General features: G+C 35.1%; 1 protein-coding gene across 4 annotated transcripts in view; it reads left to right on the forward strand.

The window, feature by feature from the left end:
* FAF1 (Fas associated factor 1) overlaps positions 1-16970 on the forward strand; it is a 438628-nt gene that overhangs the window by 61246 nt on the left and 360412 nt on the right. For all 4 annotated transcript variants that reach the window (XM_056815169.1, XM_007480191.3, XM_016429780.2 and 1 more), the window contains one exon: positions 6054-6122. In XM_056815169.1, the coding sequence (XP_056671147.1) occupies positions 6054-6122 (69 nt within the window). The remainder of the gene's footprint in view (positions 1-6053; positions 6123-16970) is intronic.

The raw sequence follows: 16970 nt of genomic DNA on the forward strand, positions 1-16970 counted from the left end.
TTATTCCTATGCTTTCTAGTATTGTTAGTAGGGATGGGTGTTGTATTTTTTCAAAGGCTTTTTTCGTCAAGAAATCTTAAAAGAAAACCGGCCAGATCATTTAGAACTAGAAGGTTAAAAATGGAAATAGAATGTAATGATCACATTGTACAAGAAATCTGCAAATAAAAACTCCCAGGAACATCATAGCCAAAATCTAGAATTTTCAAATGAAAGAAAAAATACCACAAGCAGTCAGAAAGAAAGAATTCAGGTACTGAAAATCCACAGCCAAAATCCCACATGATTTAGCAGCCACTGCTCCAAAGAAGTAGAAAAGTTGGACTACAGTACTCCAAAAGACAAAGGATATTACTTATAGCCAAGAATAACTTAACCAGCAAAACCAAGCATAATGCTATTTGAGGGGGCACGGTGGGTAACGGATATTTAATGACATAAAAGACTTCCAAACTTTCCTAATGAAAACACCAGAACTGTGGAAAAACTGTGTAAGATAAACATGAAGCATAATGAGAAGAGACTAAGCGAGGGTAAATGACTTGCATTCTAATATTATGGGATGATATGTGTGTTTCCTGAATCCTAACATCAGGAGTAATAGAGAGAATCCAGTTAGACAAGGTCTGATTATACCTGAAGAAAAAAATGGAAAGAGTGGGGGAAGGAATAGGAGGGTTACAAAAAATTATCTCATAATCAGGATGTGCCAAGTAGACTTCTATTCAAACAAGAAGGAAATGGTGAGATGAGTGACTGACACTTGAACCTAATTTTAATCTTAACTGGCTAAAAGAAGAATACATAAATAGTTACAGAAATATATTTATTACATACAACAGGGAAATAGGGAAGGAAGAGAAGGGGATGAGGGGAAATTTAAAGGGAGGATAGGTTAAAGCTGGGATTAGTCCCAAACACTTCTGACTTTTTAAGATGGCAAAGAACTTGAGGGATGGCCATAAATTTGGGAACCAATGGACAAGTATTGTATATAAATGGGATGGAATATTGCCAATGGAATGAACAACCAGGATTCTGGAGGACTGATGTTGAAGCAGGGTATTTACCTACTGACAGAGAGATGAAAGACTTAGAAAGAGAGAGATTTTGGTCAATGTGGAAATTTGTTTTGATTAACTGTGCACGTTGGTAATAGGTTTTGTTCTTTTTGTGTTCTCAGTTGCGGGGTGGGATCGACAGTGAGAAGATAGATTTTGGCTGACTAAAATGAAATATTTAAAATAAAAAAATAATTTGATCCTTCCTTTCTTAGCCCAAAATAAGCTAATATTTCTTCTTGTGTGTACAGCATGCTTTAACAGTGATAAATTAACAATAGAAAATTCTTGAGGTTCCAGATAGTATCAGATTGTACATAGTCACTTAAAAGATATATACAATTTTATGTGTCTGATAAAGGGGATAGAATTGTGGACTTGGAGCCAGGACATGAACCTAGTTATAACCTATTATCGAATCTTCCTTCAGACTTACCAACTATGTAATCCAGGGCAAATATGAGTAATAAATCTCTGCCCTCTCCCTTCATAGGAGTACTATGAATATCAAACTGAAATCAACAAGACCTGAATTCAAATCTGTCTGTAGACTTTTACTAGTATGTAACCTGGGGCAAGTTACTTAACCTCTGTCATCTTCATTTTTCTCTACTGTAAACTGGAGATTATAGTACTATTTCTTAGGGATATTGTGATGATAAAATGGGATATTTGTAAAGCACTTTTGGCAAACTATAGGTTGCTACATAAATATTATTAAATAGAATATTGGAAGATCATTTTATACTTTATTTAATCCTCCCCCATTACATGTAAAATTTATTTTACAATCTTTGTTTTTTCTTAAATTTTGATTCTCAAATTCTACTCAGCCCTCTCTGTTCCTCCTAAGATGTTGAGCAATCTGATACAGATTTTACATATGCAATCATGAAAAACATTTTTCCATGCTAATTCTTTTGCAGAAGAAAACTCTTCTTTGCAGAAGAAAGTGAATAAAGTTTGCTTTGGTCTGGATTTAGTCTCCATCAATTCTTTCTCTGAAAGTAGAAGGCATTTTCTTTTGTATCATGAGACCTCTGGAATTGTTTTAGGATCATTGTATTGCTGGAATAGCTAAGTTATTCACAGTTGTTTGTCATAATATTGCTGTTGCAGGTACAGTGTTTTCTTGGTTCTGCTTACTTCACTCTGCCTCAGTTGTGTTGTCTTTCCAGTTTTCTTTGAGCTCCTGCTTGCTGTTTCTTATAGCATAATAGTATTTCATTACAATCATATATTATAACTTTCTCAGCCATACCCCAGTTGATGGGTATCCCCTCCCTTTCTAATTCTTTGCCCACTCAAAAAGAACTGCTTTAAATATTTTTGTGTATCTAGGTCCTTTTCCTTTTTATCTTTTTGGGATATAGACCTAGTGATGGCATTGCTGGGTCAAAGGATATGCACTGTTTAATAGCCCTTTGAGTATAGGTCCAAATTGTTCCCAGAGTTATTGAATCAGTTTACAACTCCCCCAACAGTACATTAATGTCTCATTTTTCCCATATCTCCTCCAAGTTTTGCCATTTTCCTTTTATAATAACCAATCTGATAGGTTTGGGATAGTACTTCAGAGTTGTTTTAATCTGCATTTCTCTAATTAATAGTGATTTAGAACATTTTTTTTCTCATAACCATAGATAACTTTAATTACTTTGAGAACTACCTGCTCATTTCCTTTGACCTTTTGTCAACCGAGGAATGACTTGTATTCTTATACATTTGACTCATTTCTCTATGTATTTCAGCAACTAGACCTTTATTAGAGAGATAATTTTTTTCATAATTATGATTATTGTTATTACTCTCCATTCTATATGCTTGCATTTACCCTTTTCTCTCCTTTGATTTTCTCCATCCTCAAAAATGTTTAGCTTCTGACCATTAAATTCCCTAATTTGTCTTCCCTTCTGTCACTATTTCTTCCCTTGATCTATTTTCCCTTCTACTGTCTTGTAGTGGAAGATAGATGTCTATACCCAATTAATTGTGTATGTTCTTCCCTCTTTGAGCCAGTTCTGATGAAAGTATGGTTCTAGTGCCTTCCTCCTCACTGCTCTCATCTTCCTCTGTACTGTAAAAAATTCTTTTATGTAAGATATTTTATATAATTCTGTTTCTCCATTCCTCCTTTTCCCAATGCATTTCTCTATATTTTTAAATATTATTCCATCATGTTCAACTCATATACTTTCCCTCTGTCTATGTGTATACCCTTTAACTTCCCTAATAATGATAAAGTTCTTAGGAATTACATGTATTCTTTTCCCATATAGGGATATAAACAGTTTAACCTTATTGAATGTCTTTTAATTTCTCCCTCCTATTTACCTCTTTATGTTTCTCTTAAGTTTTGTATTTGAGAATCAGATTTTCTATTCATTTGTGGTATTTTCATCTGGAATGTTTGAAAGTCCCCTATTTCATTGAATGTGTCCCTGAAGAATTATGGTCAATTTTTCTGTGTAGGTGATTCTTGAAATCTTAGTTTCTTTGCCTTTTGGAATGTCATATTTCAGGATCCTCTGATCCTTTAACATCCAGACTCCATGATATTTGAATTGTTTCTTTTTGGTTGCTTGCAATGTTTTCTTATTGACTTAGGAGTTTTCATTTTGCAGTCTTTTTCAGGCAGTGATGAGTGGATTCTTTCAACTTCTATTTTACTCTGTGGTTTTAGAATCAGGGCAGTTTTCCTTGAAAGGTGATTTCTAAGCTCTTTTCTTTAATCATGACTTTCAGGGAATTCAATAATTCTTAGATTATCTCTCCTGGATGTATTTTTTTATTTTTAAAACCCTTTCCTTCTGTTTTAGAATCAATACTTTGTATTGGTTCTAAGGCAGAAAAGTGGTAAGGTCAGATTTGAACCCAGGACCTCCCATCTCTGGGCCTGACTCTCAATCCACTGAGCCATCCTTCTGACCCCCCTGGATCTACTTTCTAGGTCATTAGTTTCCCCAATGAAATATTTCACATTTTCATTTTTTTTTCATTCTTTTCATATTGCTTAATGTCTTACAGAGTCATAAGCTTCTATTTGCCCAATTCTAATTTTTAAGGCATGATTTTCATAAGTGAGCTTTTGTACCATTTTTTCTATTTGCTCAATTCTACCTTTTTCCACATGGCCAATTCTGCCTTTTACAGTTTTCCTTTTCAATGGATTTTTAAATATCTTTTTCCATTTGGCCAATTTTGCTTTTATTAAGTTGACTTTTGTTCCTCTTTTCCCAGTGGCCTATTCTATTTTTTAAGGTATTATTTTCTTTATTATTATTTTTTTGTGTGTGCTTCCTTTTCTAAGGTGTTGACCCTCCCTGCCCACCCCCTGTGATTTTCCTGTATCACTCTCATTTCTTTCTCCAATTTTTCTTTGGCTTTTATTTGATTTTTAAAATCCCTTTTCAACTTTTCCATCAATTATTTTTGGGCTTGAGACCAATTAATATTTTTTCTTGGAGATTTTGGAGGTAGCAGAATTGAATTTGTTGCCTGATTCTGAGTTTGTTTTTCGGTCTTCCCTGTCACCAAAATAAATTTTTATATTGAGTTTTTTTTTTAATTTTCTAATTTTTCAGCCTTTTTTTGACTTTTAACTTAAAAAAAACGTTACAGATAGGTGCTGTTCCAGTGGTGAAGGGGGGCATTGTCTGAAGCTTTAGTTTCTGTGCACAGCTGCCTTCAGAGATGACTCTGAGAATCTGTAAATTTTTGGTTCTTTCAGGATGGTATGATCTAAGGAGAATTGTATTTATTACCCTTCCAGCCTCTGCTCTGGTCTCTGAGATTGACCATAAGCACTCTTTTTTGCTTTGGAACTGAGACCAGGTTTCCCTCTTCCCCTGCAGCTGAAAGCACTGGTATGTGCTAGTCATCCTCCATGCCCTGAGATTGTGACCCAGGGCTTTAACCTGAATTTGTTCATGGGTTGTGAAACAAAGTCTTACACTTAAAGCCAGCAAAGGGGACCCTTTAATTTCCATCTTAGTAGTTGCCCAACTCTCTATACTGTCTGTGGCTGAGAGCTCCTGTTGTAGCTGATTCATTCATGTCTAAGGCCTATGTTGACTTGAAGATGTGGGGCATACCTTAGCACCACTTTTATACCAGCCTTCTAAGTTGTCTTGGGCTACAAAATTGTTTCACCCCATCCTTTTGTGGATTCTGCCACTCCAGGTTTTGATGAGTTATAGCAAAGTTATTTGGAAGGTAATTTGGTAGAGATCAGAGGGGTCTCTATATCTTCTCCACCCTCTTGTCTCTGTCCTTCCATTTTATACTTTAAAGCCTATATAAATGTTAGCTATGTGATAAAGATTACTTTGCTTTCACAAGAAGGTTAAGTTTGGTGAAATAAGCCCCAATGAATTTTGCTTCTTTTGTAAATGGTCTTTAAAAAAACATATCTAGTAATTGAATACTAGATTAACTGTGTATTTTTATTAATATACTAGAGATAGTTTGGTGCAGTGGAAAAATCCCTGGACTCAGATTCAGGAGTCACTGACCCAGTGTGGCCTGTGTGCACAGATTTCTTTTGCTAGGGTCCTCAATTTACCCTCCTCTACTGGGAAGATTGTAGACTGAGATCAGACTTAATAATACCACCACCAATGTATTTATATATTATTTTAAGGTTTGCAGACTACTTTAAATGCTATATCATTTGGTTCTTAACCCTGGGAGGTAGATGCTATTTTACAGATGGGGAAACCGAGGCAAAGAAAATTTAAGTGATTTGTCCAGGCTTATGCTGCTAGTAACTTTGTGAGACTGGGTTTGAATTCCTGTCTTCCTGATTCCAATTCCAGTTCTGGAATCACTAGCTGCATACATTTGGTGTACATTTTGTTCTGTAAGTGTTTAATGGATCTGGTTACTTAGTTATGTTGTACAATGGTTAGAATTGGTGATTTCATTGTTATACTTTAGTAACTATTTGTTGCCCCATCGCTATCTAAATATTTTTGTTTAATTCATTTTTAGGCATGTACTGGCATTGAAAACATTGATGAAGCTATTACGTTGCTTGAACAGAATAACTGGGACTTGGTGGTAAGTGCTTTTACTATTGTTTCCTGAATGTTTTGGCAATACCTTGATGTTAGGATCTTCTGATTGTCCTTCACATTTCCATTCTGGATGTAGGAAGGTTTAGCATACTGTAAATTTAAAGAAATAAAACCTCAACACATTTGACTTCCTCTGTAGGAATGTAATGTCGCTTGCATTTATCAAGAAGCATATTCATGTGTTTTATAACCAGTGGCTGAATTAAGTGTGTAGATCACAGGTTTTATGAAAGTCTGACTTATAGCCCATTGCCCCTCAGATTAACCTCCAGGGTATTTAGAGCTTTCTTCTTATTGGTTACATATTTGCTATTGTTTTTAATGTTGGAATCAACATCCTAATCTAGGTGGCTATACAGTATTGTTCTTGAGATTATAAACAAGACTTCATTAGAGAAGATCGAAGTCTGTACTGAAGATTTAAAAATTCACACAAAATAGAATCATTGCTCTCTTGGAAAACTTGAATGAAAAATGGAAAGAAAGTTCTTTGTGCTTTTTTTACTCTTTTCTTATAAAGTTGATGCTATCATTTATCCTCATAGACATAAAATTTTGTGAATGAAACTATTGTATACAAGGTTTATTTCTTTTAATTTGGTTAGATATAACACTGCTCATTCAAAGTTGACACCTATATTCTCAAAGGTCTTATCTGCCCATTCTGGTTTCTTGAAGCATAGATCCTTTTAGGCAGGATGAAGAGGGTGTTTTTGTTAAGTTGGTCATGATGTGCATGCACAGACACATCTCTGAACAACCCTCCTTGTTAATTAAAAAATCTCTGCCTGCCTGGTTTGGCGAATTGAGCTCCACCTGAGTTCTATTCCCATCTCTACTCTTCACTGACTTGGTAGCATTGGGAAAGTTCTTTTCTTCGTGGACTTTGTTTCTTGCATCTGGACAGTGAAGGAGTTGCATAAGACTTGAAAATTCCTTCTAGCTCTGTGGTTTTGTTCTCTTCCTCTGCAAATCTCCTTTCATTCACATTACTTTGAAATATATTCTCTTCTTTTCCTTTGTACTTAGTAGTTTTTTTGTGAGAAGAATAAGAAATGATGAACAGATTCAGAAAAATCCTCCATAATTGGCCAACTTACTTGCCATAAGAAAACCTATTGATAGCCAAAGAAGACATTTCAAACTTTGTTGGGTTGTATTTTTTCCCCCCTAAAGAAGTAGGTTATAACAATGGAGGTAATAACATTTAGAGGTGAATGAGACCTTAGAAATCAACTAGTCCAATCAATTTTCTTAGAGAAGAGCACCCTGAGACTTACAGAAGAGGAAGGGATTTTGTCCACAGTGATAACTCTTAATCTTATAGTACTTGAAAGTTTACAATGCTCTTCCCTTAGTACAACCCTGTGAAGGAGGTGATACAAATAGTGTTGTCCCCATTTTGCAGATGAAAATTTTGAGATTTCGAGTTATTTGGCTTGCCCAAGATCCCATAGCTAGTAAGTAACAGAGCTTGGACTCAAATCTGAATCTGAAAGTAGACCTATATATGTTCCTCCCATACAAAGTATATCCCTTTCTTTTCCCTACAACAGGGCTTCTAAATTCTAAGAAAGAAAACAATATTCATATGAGCTAAATACAGTTTTTGTTCATTTTGTTCAATTTGTTCATAGCAGTGAATAGTGAAATGTGTCTTGGAGTTACCTCTGAGGTCTGTCTTCTCCTCTGCATGTAGTTTCTATAAGTACTTGCTCATTCATATATTGTCTCCTCATTAGAAGGTAATCAACCTCCTTGGGGAAAGGAACGGGGTTTTGCTTTTTTCTTTGTGTCCTCAGAGCTTAGCATAGTAACTTTGGCAAAGTGCTTTCCTCCACTATGACTTAGCCCCTCTTCTGTCAAAAGAAGAGTTTAGACATGGTTATTTTTAGCTGCCTTCCAGATGTAAAATTTTATGACTTGGAATGTAATTGGTCCATTTACAATGTTTATGGACATAATTTATACTATTTGTTTTTGTTACATATTGTTAATTTTATCTGTGATTTATTTGATGCCATGTGCTTGGTATGGGATGAATACAAACCAATTATAACAATTTAGACATTTCTCCAGTGGGAAAATGGAATCTGTATTATCATTATGGTTATCATTTCCAAGAGTACATTATGGCCAAAGTGAGAACTGCTTATATTTATGTGATGATGTTGGGGAAAAATGAAACCTGGAGCCATTGCATTTTTTAAAAAAATATTATTTTCAGTTATAAAGTATTCATTTCTTTCCCCTTTCACCCTTCTCCACCCAGTTGGGGGCAGGGGGAAGAAATACTTAATCCCTGTGTCTCATTAAGTACATGAGCAAAATATATGCCCTTATTGCTCATGTCCAAAAACACATTTCTTTTTTATTTTTCTTTTTCAAATTTTATTTAATTAGATGATTTAGAATAATTTTCCATGGTTACAAGACTCATGTTCCTTCCCTCTCCTTTGCCCACTCCCCCCATATTGACACACAATTCCACTGATCAAGACCCATTTCCTTATTATTAATATTTGCACTAGGATGATCTTTTAGAGTCTACTTTCCCAGTCACAGCCCCACTGACCTATGTGATCAGGCAGTTGTTTTTCTTTTGTGTTTCTTTTCCCACAGTTCTTCCTCTGGATGTGGATAGCATTCTTTCTCATATTTTCCTCCGAATAGTTCTGGATCATTGCTACTAGTAGAGAAGTCCATTACATTTGATTTTACCACAGTGTATCAGTCTCTGTGTACAATGTTCTCCTGGTTCTGCTCCTTTCACTCTGCATCAGTTCCTGGAGGTTGTTCTACTTCACATGGTTCACATAGAAATCCTCCAGTTTATTATTCCTTTGAGCACAATAGTATTCCGTCACCAACATATACCACAATTTGTTCAGCCATTCCCCAATTGAAGGGCATCCCCTCATTTTCCAATTTTTTTGCCACCACAAACTGTGTGACTGAGTATTCTTGTACAAGTTTTTTTCCTTATTATCTCTTTGGGGTACAAGCCAAAAAACACATTTCATATACTTCATATTTGTCCATATAATTGTTTTTAAATGACCATTGTCTCTATTAGCTACAGTCCACATTCACCAAATCTCTGATTCCTACCTCTGAGGGATCTGAGAATCATATAGTCCAACAGATGAAGAAATGAAGGCCCAGAGATGTGAGATGACTTGTCAAAAGTTACACAAGTAGTAAAGGACTGAGTCAAGATTCTAATTTAGCTCCTCTGATTCCAAATCTGTTTTGCTTTCCACTCTATCCTACTGCTCCCTTTTCTTTGGCCCTTACTATTTAGGAAGTTTTGGCTGACTGAATAACGGGAATCTTTCCTATCTAGAATCTTAAAACTTTTACAAATATCTGACAAAGAAAGTCATATTTCCTTAGATTAGATTCCAGTAGAGGGAAAACTAATTAAGGTTGCTTCCTTCCTTATGGAGGCAGTACTTTGAGATATCTGAATATTAAGAAGTGGATGCATCAAGCCTTGATTTCTCTTATTGTAACATCTATCCTTTGTTCCTCGTTCTACCACCTGTGTCCAAAGACATCTTCAGTCTCTTTTCCATATAACAAGTTTTCAGATTCTTGAAGCTTTGTATATCAGTAATATACAATCATGTGAGAAAAATCTAGGAACTTAATGGATGAGCCATGGTGAATAGCACTTTGGAGTGAGGCTCACTTCTAGGAATCTTTTCCCTGGGCTTTTCTGCTTGCAGACTCTAACATCTCTGCCCCTCAAGATTTTCTTAGAAAAGCCATTTGACCTGCTTTTGCCTTCTCTTCACTTTTCTCTACCAAGTTTTGACTCTAGTTAAACAATTCAGTTCAGTGTTGGCTTCTGCCTTAAAATCCCTCACTAGTTTTTCCCATCAGCACTTAATCTTTATGAAATTTCCACCCTGGATTATTCTTACCAGTGTGTGGCATGTAGTAGGTGCTTGATAAGTGCTCATTGTTTAATTAAATATTGCTTAAAAATGGAATTAAAATTGTCATTAGAGTATACCACAGACCATATCTATGGTTCTGCAAAAAAAAAAAAAACCCCACCCAAAACTCAACATGTGCCCACTGTCCCCAACCTCTACAAAGACAGTGTGTGCTTTCTCATATTCTTTTTTTGAGGGGCTAAGCTTGACCATTATAATTATTCAGCAATGCTTCAGTTTGTTTTTTCCATTTACATTTTTGTAACCATTATATATTGTTTTATTAGTTCTTATGCAGTTTTGCAACTATTCATTTAATAATTTCCATGATTTTCTGTTTCATCATATTTGTCACTTCTTATAGTAATCATATTATTACATTCATGTATCATACTTATTTTTATTCATTTCCCAATCATTGGATATCTTCTTTGTTTCTTCTAATTTGTTAGCTCTGTTCTAAGTTTTTTTTGGTATATATCAGAATACCTTTCTTTATGTCATTGACCTCTGGAGGTGACACTGACCTCCTTTACTGCTCCTTAAATAAGATATTCCCATCTCCCAATTTGGGGCATTTTTACTAACTGTTTCTCCTCATCTCTGCTTCCTGCCTTCCTGCCTTCCTGCCAGCTAAAATCCCAGTATATGTAGGAAGTCTTTTCTGTTCTCAATTCTAGTACCTTTTTTATGCTGATTATCTCAATTTATTCTGTATAAATCTTGTTTGCACATAGTTATGTGTATATTGTCTCCCACATTAGACTAATGGATTTTCTTGCAATAATTTCCTTGAAAAAGAAAAAATAAAATACTTGTTAAAAACATGTTTGGCTAAGTAAAACAAATTTCTTCATTGACTATCCAAAAAAAATTATCTCATCCTATACGAATCTTTCCTCTGTAACAAGATAGAGAGCAGGTTTCATCCTAAGTCCTCCAGGAATCATGGTTGGTTTTTTGCAGTATCAGAATTATTAAATCTTTCAAATTTGCTTGTCTTTGTTGTTGCTTTACACATTGGCTTTTCAATTCTGCTCATTTTACTCTGCATTAATACATAAAAGTCATTAGGAAAAAATAAGTCAGCACAAGTTGTTGATACATTGAAAAAGTCCCCCAAACATGTACAATATATAACATCTGTGAACCTCTCACTTTAACAGTGTTTGTTAGGTTTGTCTTCTCATATGTCTTTATTCAGGTTTAGCTTGATCTTTATAATTTTGTTATATTTATTTTTGGTTGTGTAGGTATTCTTTCTATTTACATTGTTGTAGCTATTGTGTATTTTGTTTTTTTGGCTCTGTCTACTTGACTCTTTATCAGTTCATTTGGATTTTTCTATGTAATTATCATATATTTCTTACAGCACAGTAAATATCACATTATATTCATATACCACAGTTTAGTTAGCTATTTCCCAGTTGATGAGCATCTACTTTGTTTCCAGTTCTTAGGAATCTCAAAGTGTGCTACTATAAATATTTTCGTATAATATGGAAATTTTCCTTTTATCCATGGCTTGTGTAGTGTATAAGTCCAGTAATAGAGTCCCTGGTTCACAGGTATGGATGGATATTTTAATCACTTTATATAGTTCCAAATTGCTTTCCAATATTATATATTTCATTGCTCTATCAAAAATGTCTTCATGTGCTTATGGCTCCACAACCCCTTCAACACTGACTTTTGCCATTTGTTGTCATTTTTGCCAGTTTTCAGGATGGGAGGTGAAACCTCAGAGTTGTTTTGATTTGCATTTCTCTTATTAGTTATTTGGGACATTTTTTCATGTGGCTATGAATATTTTGTAGTTCTTTGGGGAATTGTTTGTTTATATTTTTTGACCTCCCTTCACCTTTTCCCTTTTCCTTTCTCCCTTCTCCCTTCTCTCTCTTCCCCTTCCTCTCCATCTCCCTCTTCCTATCCCTTTTCTCTCTTATCACAAAAGGAGCTTTAGATAATTTTTATTTTTCACTTTATCAAGCAGTGGATGATTAAGTTTTATTGTTTCTGAATCTCCCGTGTCTTGGTATGTTACATTCTTTAATAAATAGTAGCAGATGGTTTTGATGGTTATTGCTTTATAATAGAGTTTGAAGTCTGCAAGTGCTATTCTCCTTTTTTCCTACTTCTTTTCATCCTTTCTCTTGATATTCTAGACATTTTGTTTTTCCAACTGATTTTTATTTTATCAGTTTCTGAAAAGTATTTGATTGGCATGGTATTAAAAGTATAAATGAATTTTGGTAGTATTGTCAATTTTATTATATTGGCACAGACTACCCTTGAGCATTTTCTGTTTCTATTTCTCTAGTTCTTTATTCTTTAAAAATTTTTTATTTTTATTGTTATGCAAAACACACTTCCATATTGATCAGTCCTGAGAACATATACAAAACCAAAATCCCCAAATAAAACTGTAAATATACTGATATGAAAGATAGTATGCTTTGATCTGCATCCATCCAACTCTTCTTTCTCTGGAGGTGGATAGCATTCCCAATAATAAGTCTTTCAGGATTGCCTCAGATCATTGTATTGCTGAGAGTAGCCATGTTTTCCTAGTTGATTATCATATAATATTGCTATTACAGTATACAATGTACTCCTGGTTCTGCTTATTTTGCTCTGAATCATTTCCTGCTGATCTTTGTAGTTTTCTCTGAATTCATCTTGCTTATCATTTCTGATAGAACAATAATATTCCATCACCAACATGTACCACAGTTTGTTTAACCATTCCTCAATTGGTGGACATCCCTTCAATTTCCAATTCTTTGCCACTACAAAAACAAAACAAAAACAAACCACAACTGCTATGAGTATTTTTGTACAAGTAGGTCCTTCCCCCATTTTTATTGTCTCTTTGGGATACAGACCTGGTAGTGTGGCATTATAGGATCAAAGGGTAGGCACAGTTTTATAGCCCTTTGGTCATAGTTCCAAATTACCCTCCAGAATGATTGGATCAACTCATAAGTCCACCAACAATCCATTAGTGTTCTTTATTTCTTTAAACAAATTTCATTGCATTTCAGTCCAACATCTTTCATGTAGTCTTGGGAAGTTGATCTCCAAATAGTTTATGTATTTTTTTGGAGTGAGATTTCCTTTTGTATGATTACTTCCTAAGTTTTATTATTATTATTATATAGAAATAGTGTTAATTTTTGAGACTGTATTTTGTAGTCTCTAACTTTACTCATGTTAGTAATTGTTTCAGTGTCTTCACTGACTACCTAAGATTTTCCAGGTAAATTATTATATTGTCAGTAAATAGGGATAGTTTGATCTATTCTTTTACATCTCTTTGTGCCTTTAATTTCCTTCTCTGATCTTTTTTGTTCTTGCTCACTTTTCCACGACTATATAAAATAATAATGAGGAGAATGAGCATCCTTGCTTTACTCCTGTATTTATTGGAAAAGGTTCTAGTGTATCCTCACTATATATGATATTTGCTTTTGGTTTTAAGTAGATGCTTTTTAATGATATTTTTCAAAAGGTCTTTTTATGTTTTTACTTTTGGGTTTTTAGCATAAAAGAGTACTGTATATTGTCAAAGGCCTTTTGGGGGGCATCTATTGAGTTAGATGTTTTGAGTTTATTTTTTTTAATAATTAGTTTATGGTTTTTTTCCTGATGTTGAACCATTCTTGCATTCCTAGAATAAATTCCACTTGATCATAATGAACAATTTCTTGGATAAATCACTGTAGTTTGATAGGATTTTGTTTAAGCATTTTGAGTCTGTGTTGACTAATGATAGCTGGTCTGTAGTTTTCTGTTTTATCTTTCCTTGGTTTAGGTACTAGAACTATATTTGTCTCATAAAAGGATTCTTATTGGATGCATTCTTTCTCAATTTTTGAGGATAATTTGTGGATTATGAATTCTTTGTTCTTCTAAAATTTTGGTAGAATTATCCTATGGATCCAATAGGACCAGGAGTTGTTGTGTGTGTATTTTTTTTTTTTACCAACTACTTTGGCAACTCATATACAGCTAGATCTGCTTCCTTTTCTGAGATTGAATTATTTGAGATTTTTGTCTGGTTTTCTAATTGAGTATTTTATGTTTTTAAAGGAATTTTCTATTTCTTTTGTGTTCTCAGCATATGGCTGGGTATAATATAGTTTTTATTTTTACTTTTTTATTTTGATTTTACTGTGATTTCATCTTGATCATTCCCTTGTCCTGGTATCTCTGTTTTCATTTTTTTTTTGCCCTTGTGTCTTGTTACATTTATTCACTGCTGCATTTCTATTGTTTCAGATGTTTGAGGAATAATTTCTTCAGTTTGAATTTTCTTTCTAAATATGTTTAAAACTTCTTTATTATTGATTATACATATTTCTTCCTGGATGGTTTTGAGGGCTGGTTGCTTTGGGCTGCACTCTGGGCTCCCTTGCTCTTCAGAACACATTATTCCTTCCTACATTTTATAGTGGGTGCAAAATATAATCTTGTATTATTTGAATGTCCTTTCCTTTGTATTTGAAGGTCTTTCTCTCGATTGCTTGCAGAGCTTGTTACTTCTGAATTGAATTGTTAAATTTAGCCATTCTGTGTCCTGGAGTTTTTGTCCTTTTTTGGGAGTTTTTTTTGGAGGTGACCTGTGAATTTTTTCAATTGGAATTTATTTTTCTGTGTTTAGAGGTTTTGGTCAGTTGTCTTATTTCCTTCATTGTATTACAATTCTGATTTTTAGTAGTTTGTTTCTTGGGCAAGATTTTATTCTTCAAGGGTGTGTTTTTCAAGGAGACCAATGATCCTTAGATTATTCCTATGTATTCTGTCTTTGAGATCAGTATGTTTTTATTGCTTGCTGAGCATATTTTATCTTAACGTTGTTTTTCCCTTTTTTTCCAGATTGTTCTTCACTTCTGTGTATTCTCATTCTCAATTTATTGTTTTCCTTTCATTTCTGCGGTGAGGCAGAGTCTGATTTTTTCTATTTTGCCCATTATTTTTCCTATACAGACCTTTAATTCTTCTCTCATAATTCTAATTTCTCTTTGGAACACTCAGGAACAGCCTGTTGTGGTTCTGAGTTCTCCTTGCATTCCAAAGTCCTCTGTCTCATCAAGTATTGGGTCACTTTCCTGTTTTGAAGTATTTATTTGTAGATTCCTAAATCTGTTTATTAAATTTGGAGGCCACATTCCTTTTGTTATTAGTTTTCCCTGTTGATTTTTCTGCTTTTGTTCTAGGTCTTTGAGTTTTTTCCTTCAGTTAATTTCAGTCCCCTATCCATTTTTTTTAAGACATTATTTTATTTGGTCATTTCTGAGCATTATTCATTGCAGACAAAGATCATTTTCTCGCCCCCCCCCCCCCCCCCATCCCATAGCCAACTCACGATTCCACTGGGTATCACTTGTGTTCTTGATTCGAACCCATTTCCATGTTGTTGGTATTTGCATTAGAGTGTTCATTTAGAATCTTTTCTCAGTCATATCTCCTCAACCCCTGTAGTCAAGCAGTTGCTTTTCTTTTTTTCCCTTTTTTTTCTCTTTGGCATCTTGTAGTGTTTTTTTTTTTCTTTTCACTTTAAACATTATTTTATTGGGTCATTTCCAAACATTATTCATTGGAAACAAAGATCATTTTCTTTTCCTCCCCCCTCCACCCCCTTCCCACCACCTCTCCCATAGCCGGTGCACGATTCCACTGGGTATCACTTGTGTTCTTGGTTCGAACCCATTTCCATGTTGTTGGTATTTGCATTAGAGTGTTCAATTGGAGTCTTTCCTCAGTCGTATCCCCTTCCCCCCTGTAGTCAAGCAGTTGCTTTTCCTCGGTGTTTTTACTCCCATAGTTTATCCTCTGCTTGTGGATAGTGTTTTTTAGATCCCTGCAGATTGTTCAGGGACATTGCATTGACACTAATGGAGAAGTCCATTACGTTCTATTGTACCACAGTGTATCAGTCTCTGTGTATAATGTTTTCCTGGTTCTGCTCCTTTCGCTCTGCATCACTTCTTGGAGGTCGTTCCAGTCTCCATGGAATTCCTCTACTTTATTATTCCTTTTAGCACAATAGTATTCCATCACCAACATATACCACAATTTGTTCAGCCATTCTCCAATTGAAGGGCATCCCCTCATTTTCCAATTTTTGGCCACCACTGTGGGGTTTTCCTTAATGGACTTCCCTGACCAGCAGGGTCCCACAAGGGAAGGGGCTCACCTTTGTGATGGGACCTGAGGAGAGGTAGGAACCGAGAACCAGGGTGGAAATGAAAGACAGGGACAAGTCAGTGGTTGGATAGGGCAGGCAATCCCTATGATACTCCCTTTGATAGGAAAGTATGAGTACAAAGGAACACGAGGTGGATGAGGAGATTAAGGTAGGAAATGCAGGCCGAGATGGTAACCATCTCGGGGAAGGAGAAGGTCAAGAGGAGAGAGAGACAGTCATTGAGGAGCCCAGTGGAGCTCCATGGAAGGGGAGAAAGGCCAAGAGCCAAGAGGAAGTGCATGGGTTTGCCTCTGAATTTATTCCTGTCCTGCTTGGGCGGTACTCCCAAGGACGTAGTAACCACATCACAAAGTATAGACAATTAAGATTGGGTGGCAAGGTAGAGGGAACACCTTTGGGCGTGTAGATTGCAAACCCCAGCTTTCCTGGGGAATTGAGTCCGAGCGTGTTAATGAGTTTGTCTTAGCCAAGGGCCACATGGCCAGTTCAAGGTTACATTCACAAGCCTCATTGGTATAACCTTATGCTTGGAGACACAGTAGCCATACAGTCATTTATATTTCATAGATGTGAATATGCTTGGGATGCTACAACCACAAAGAGTGCAGCTATGAATACAAGTACAAGTCTTTTTTTTTCTTTTATTTTTTTAAATATATTTTATTTGATCATTTCC

The sequence above is a fragment of the Monodelphis domestica genome, chromosome 2 (assembly GCF_027887165.1).
Source record: "Monodelphis domestica isolate mMonDom1 chromosome 2, mMonDom1.pri, whole genome shotgun sequence".
In the NCBI taxonomy this organism is placed as follows: domain Eukaryota; kingdom Metazoa; phylum Chordata; class Mammalia; order Didelphimorphia; family Didelphidae; genus Monodelphis; species Monodelphis domestica.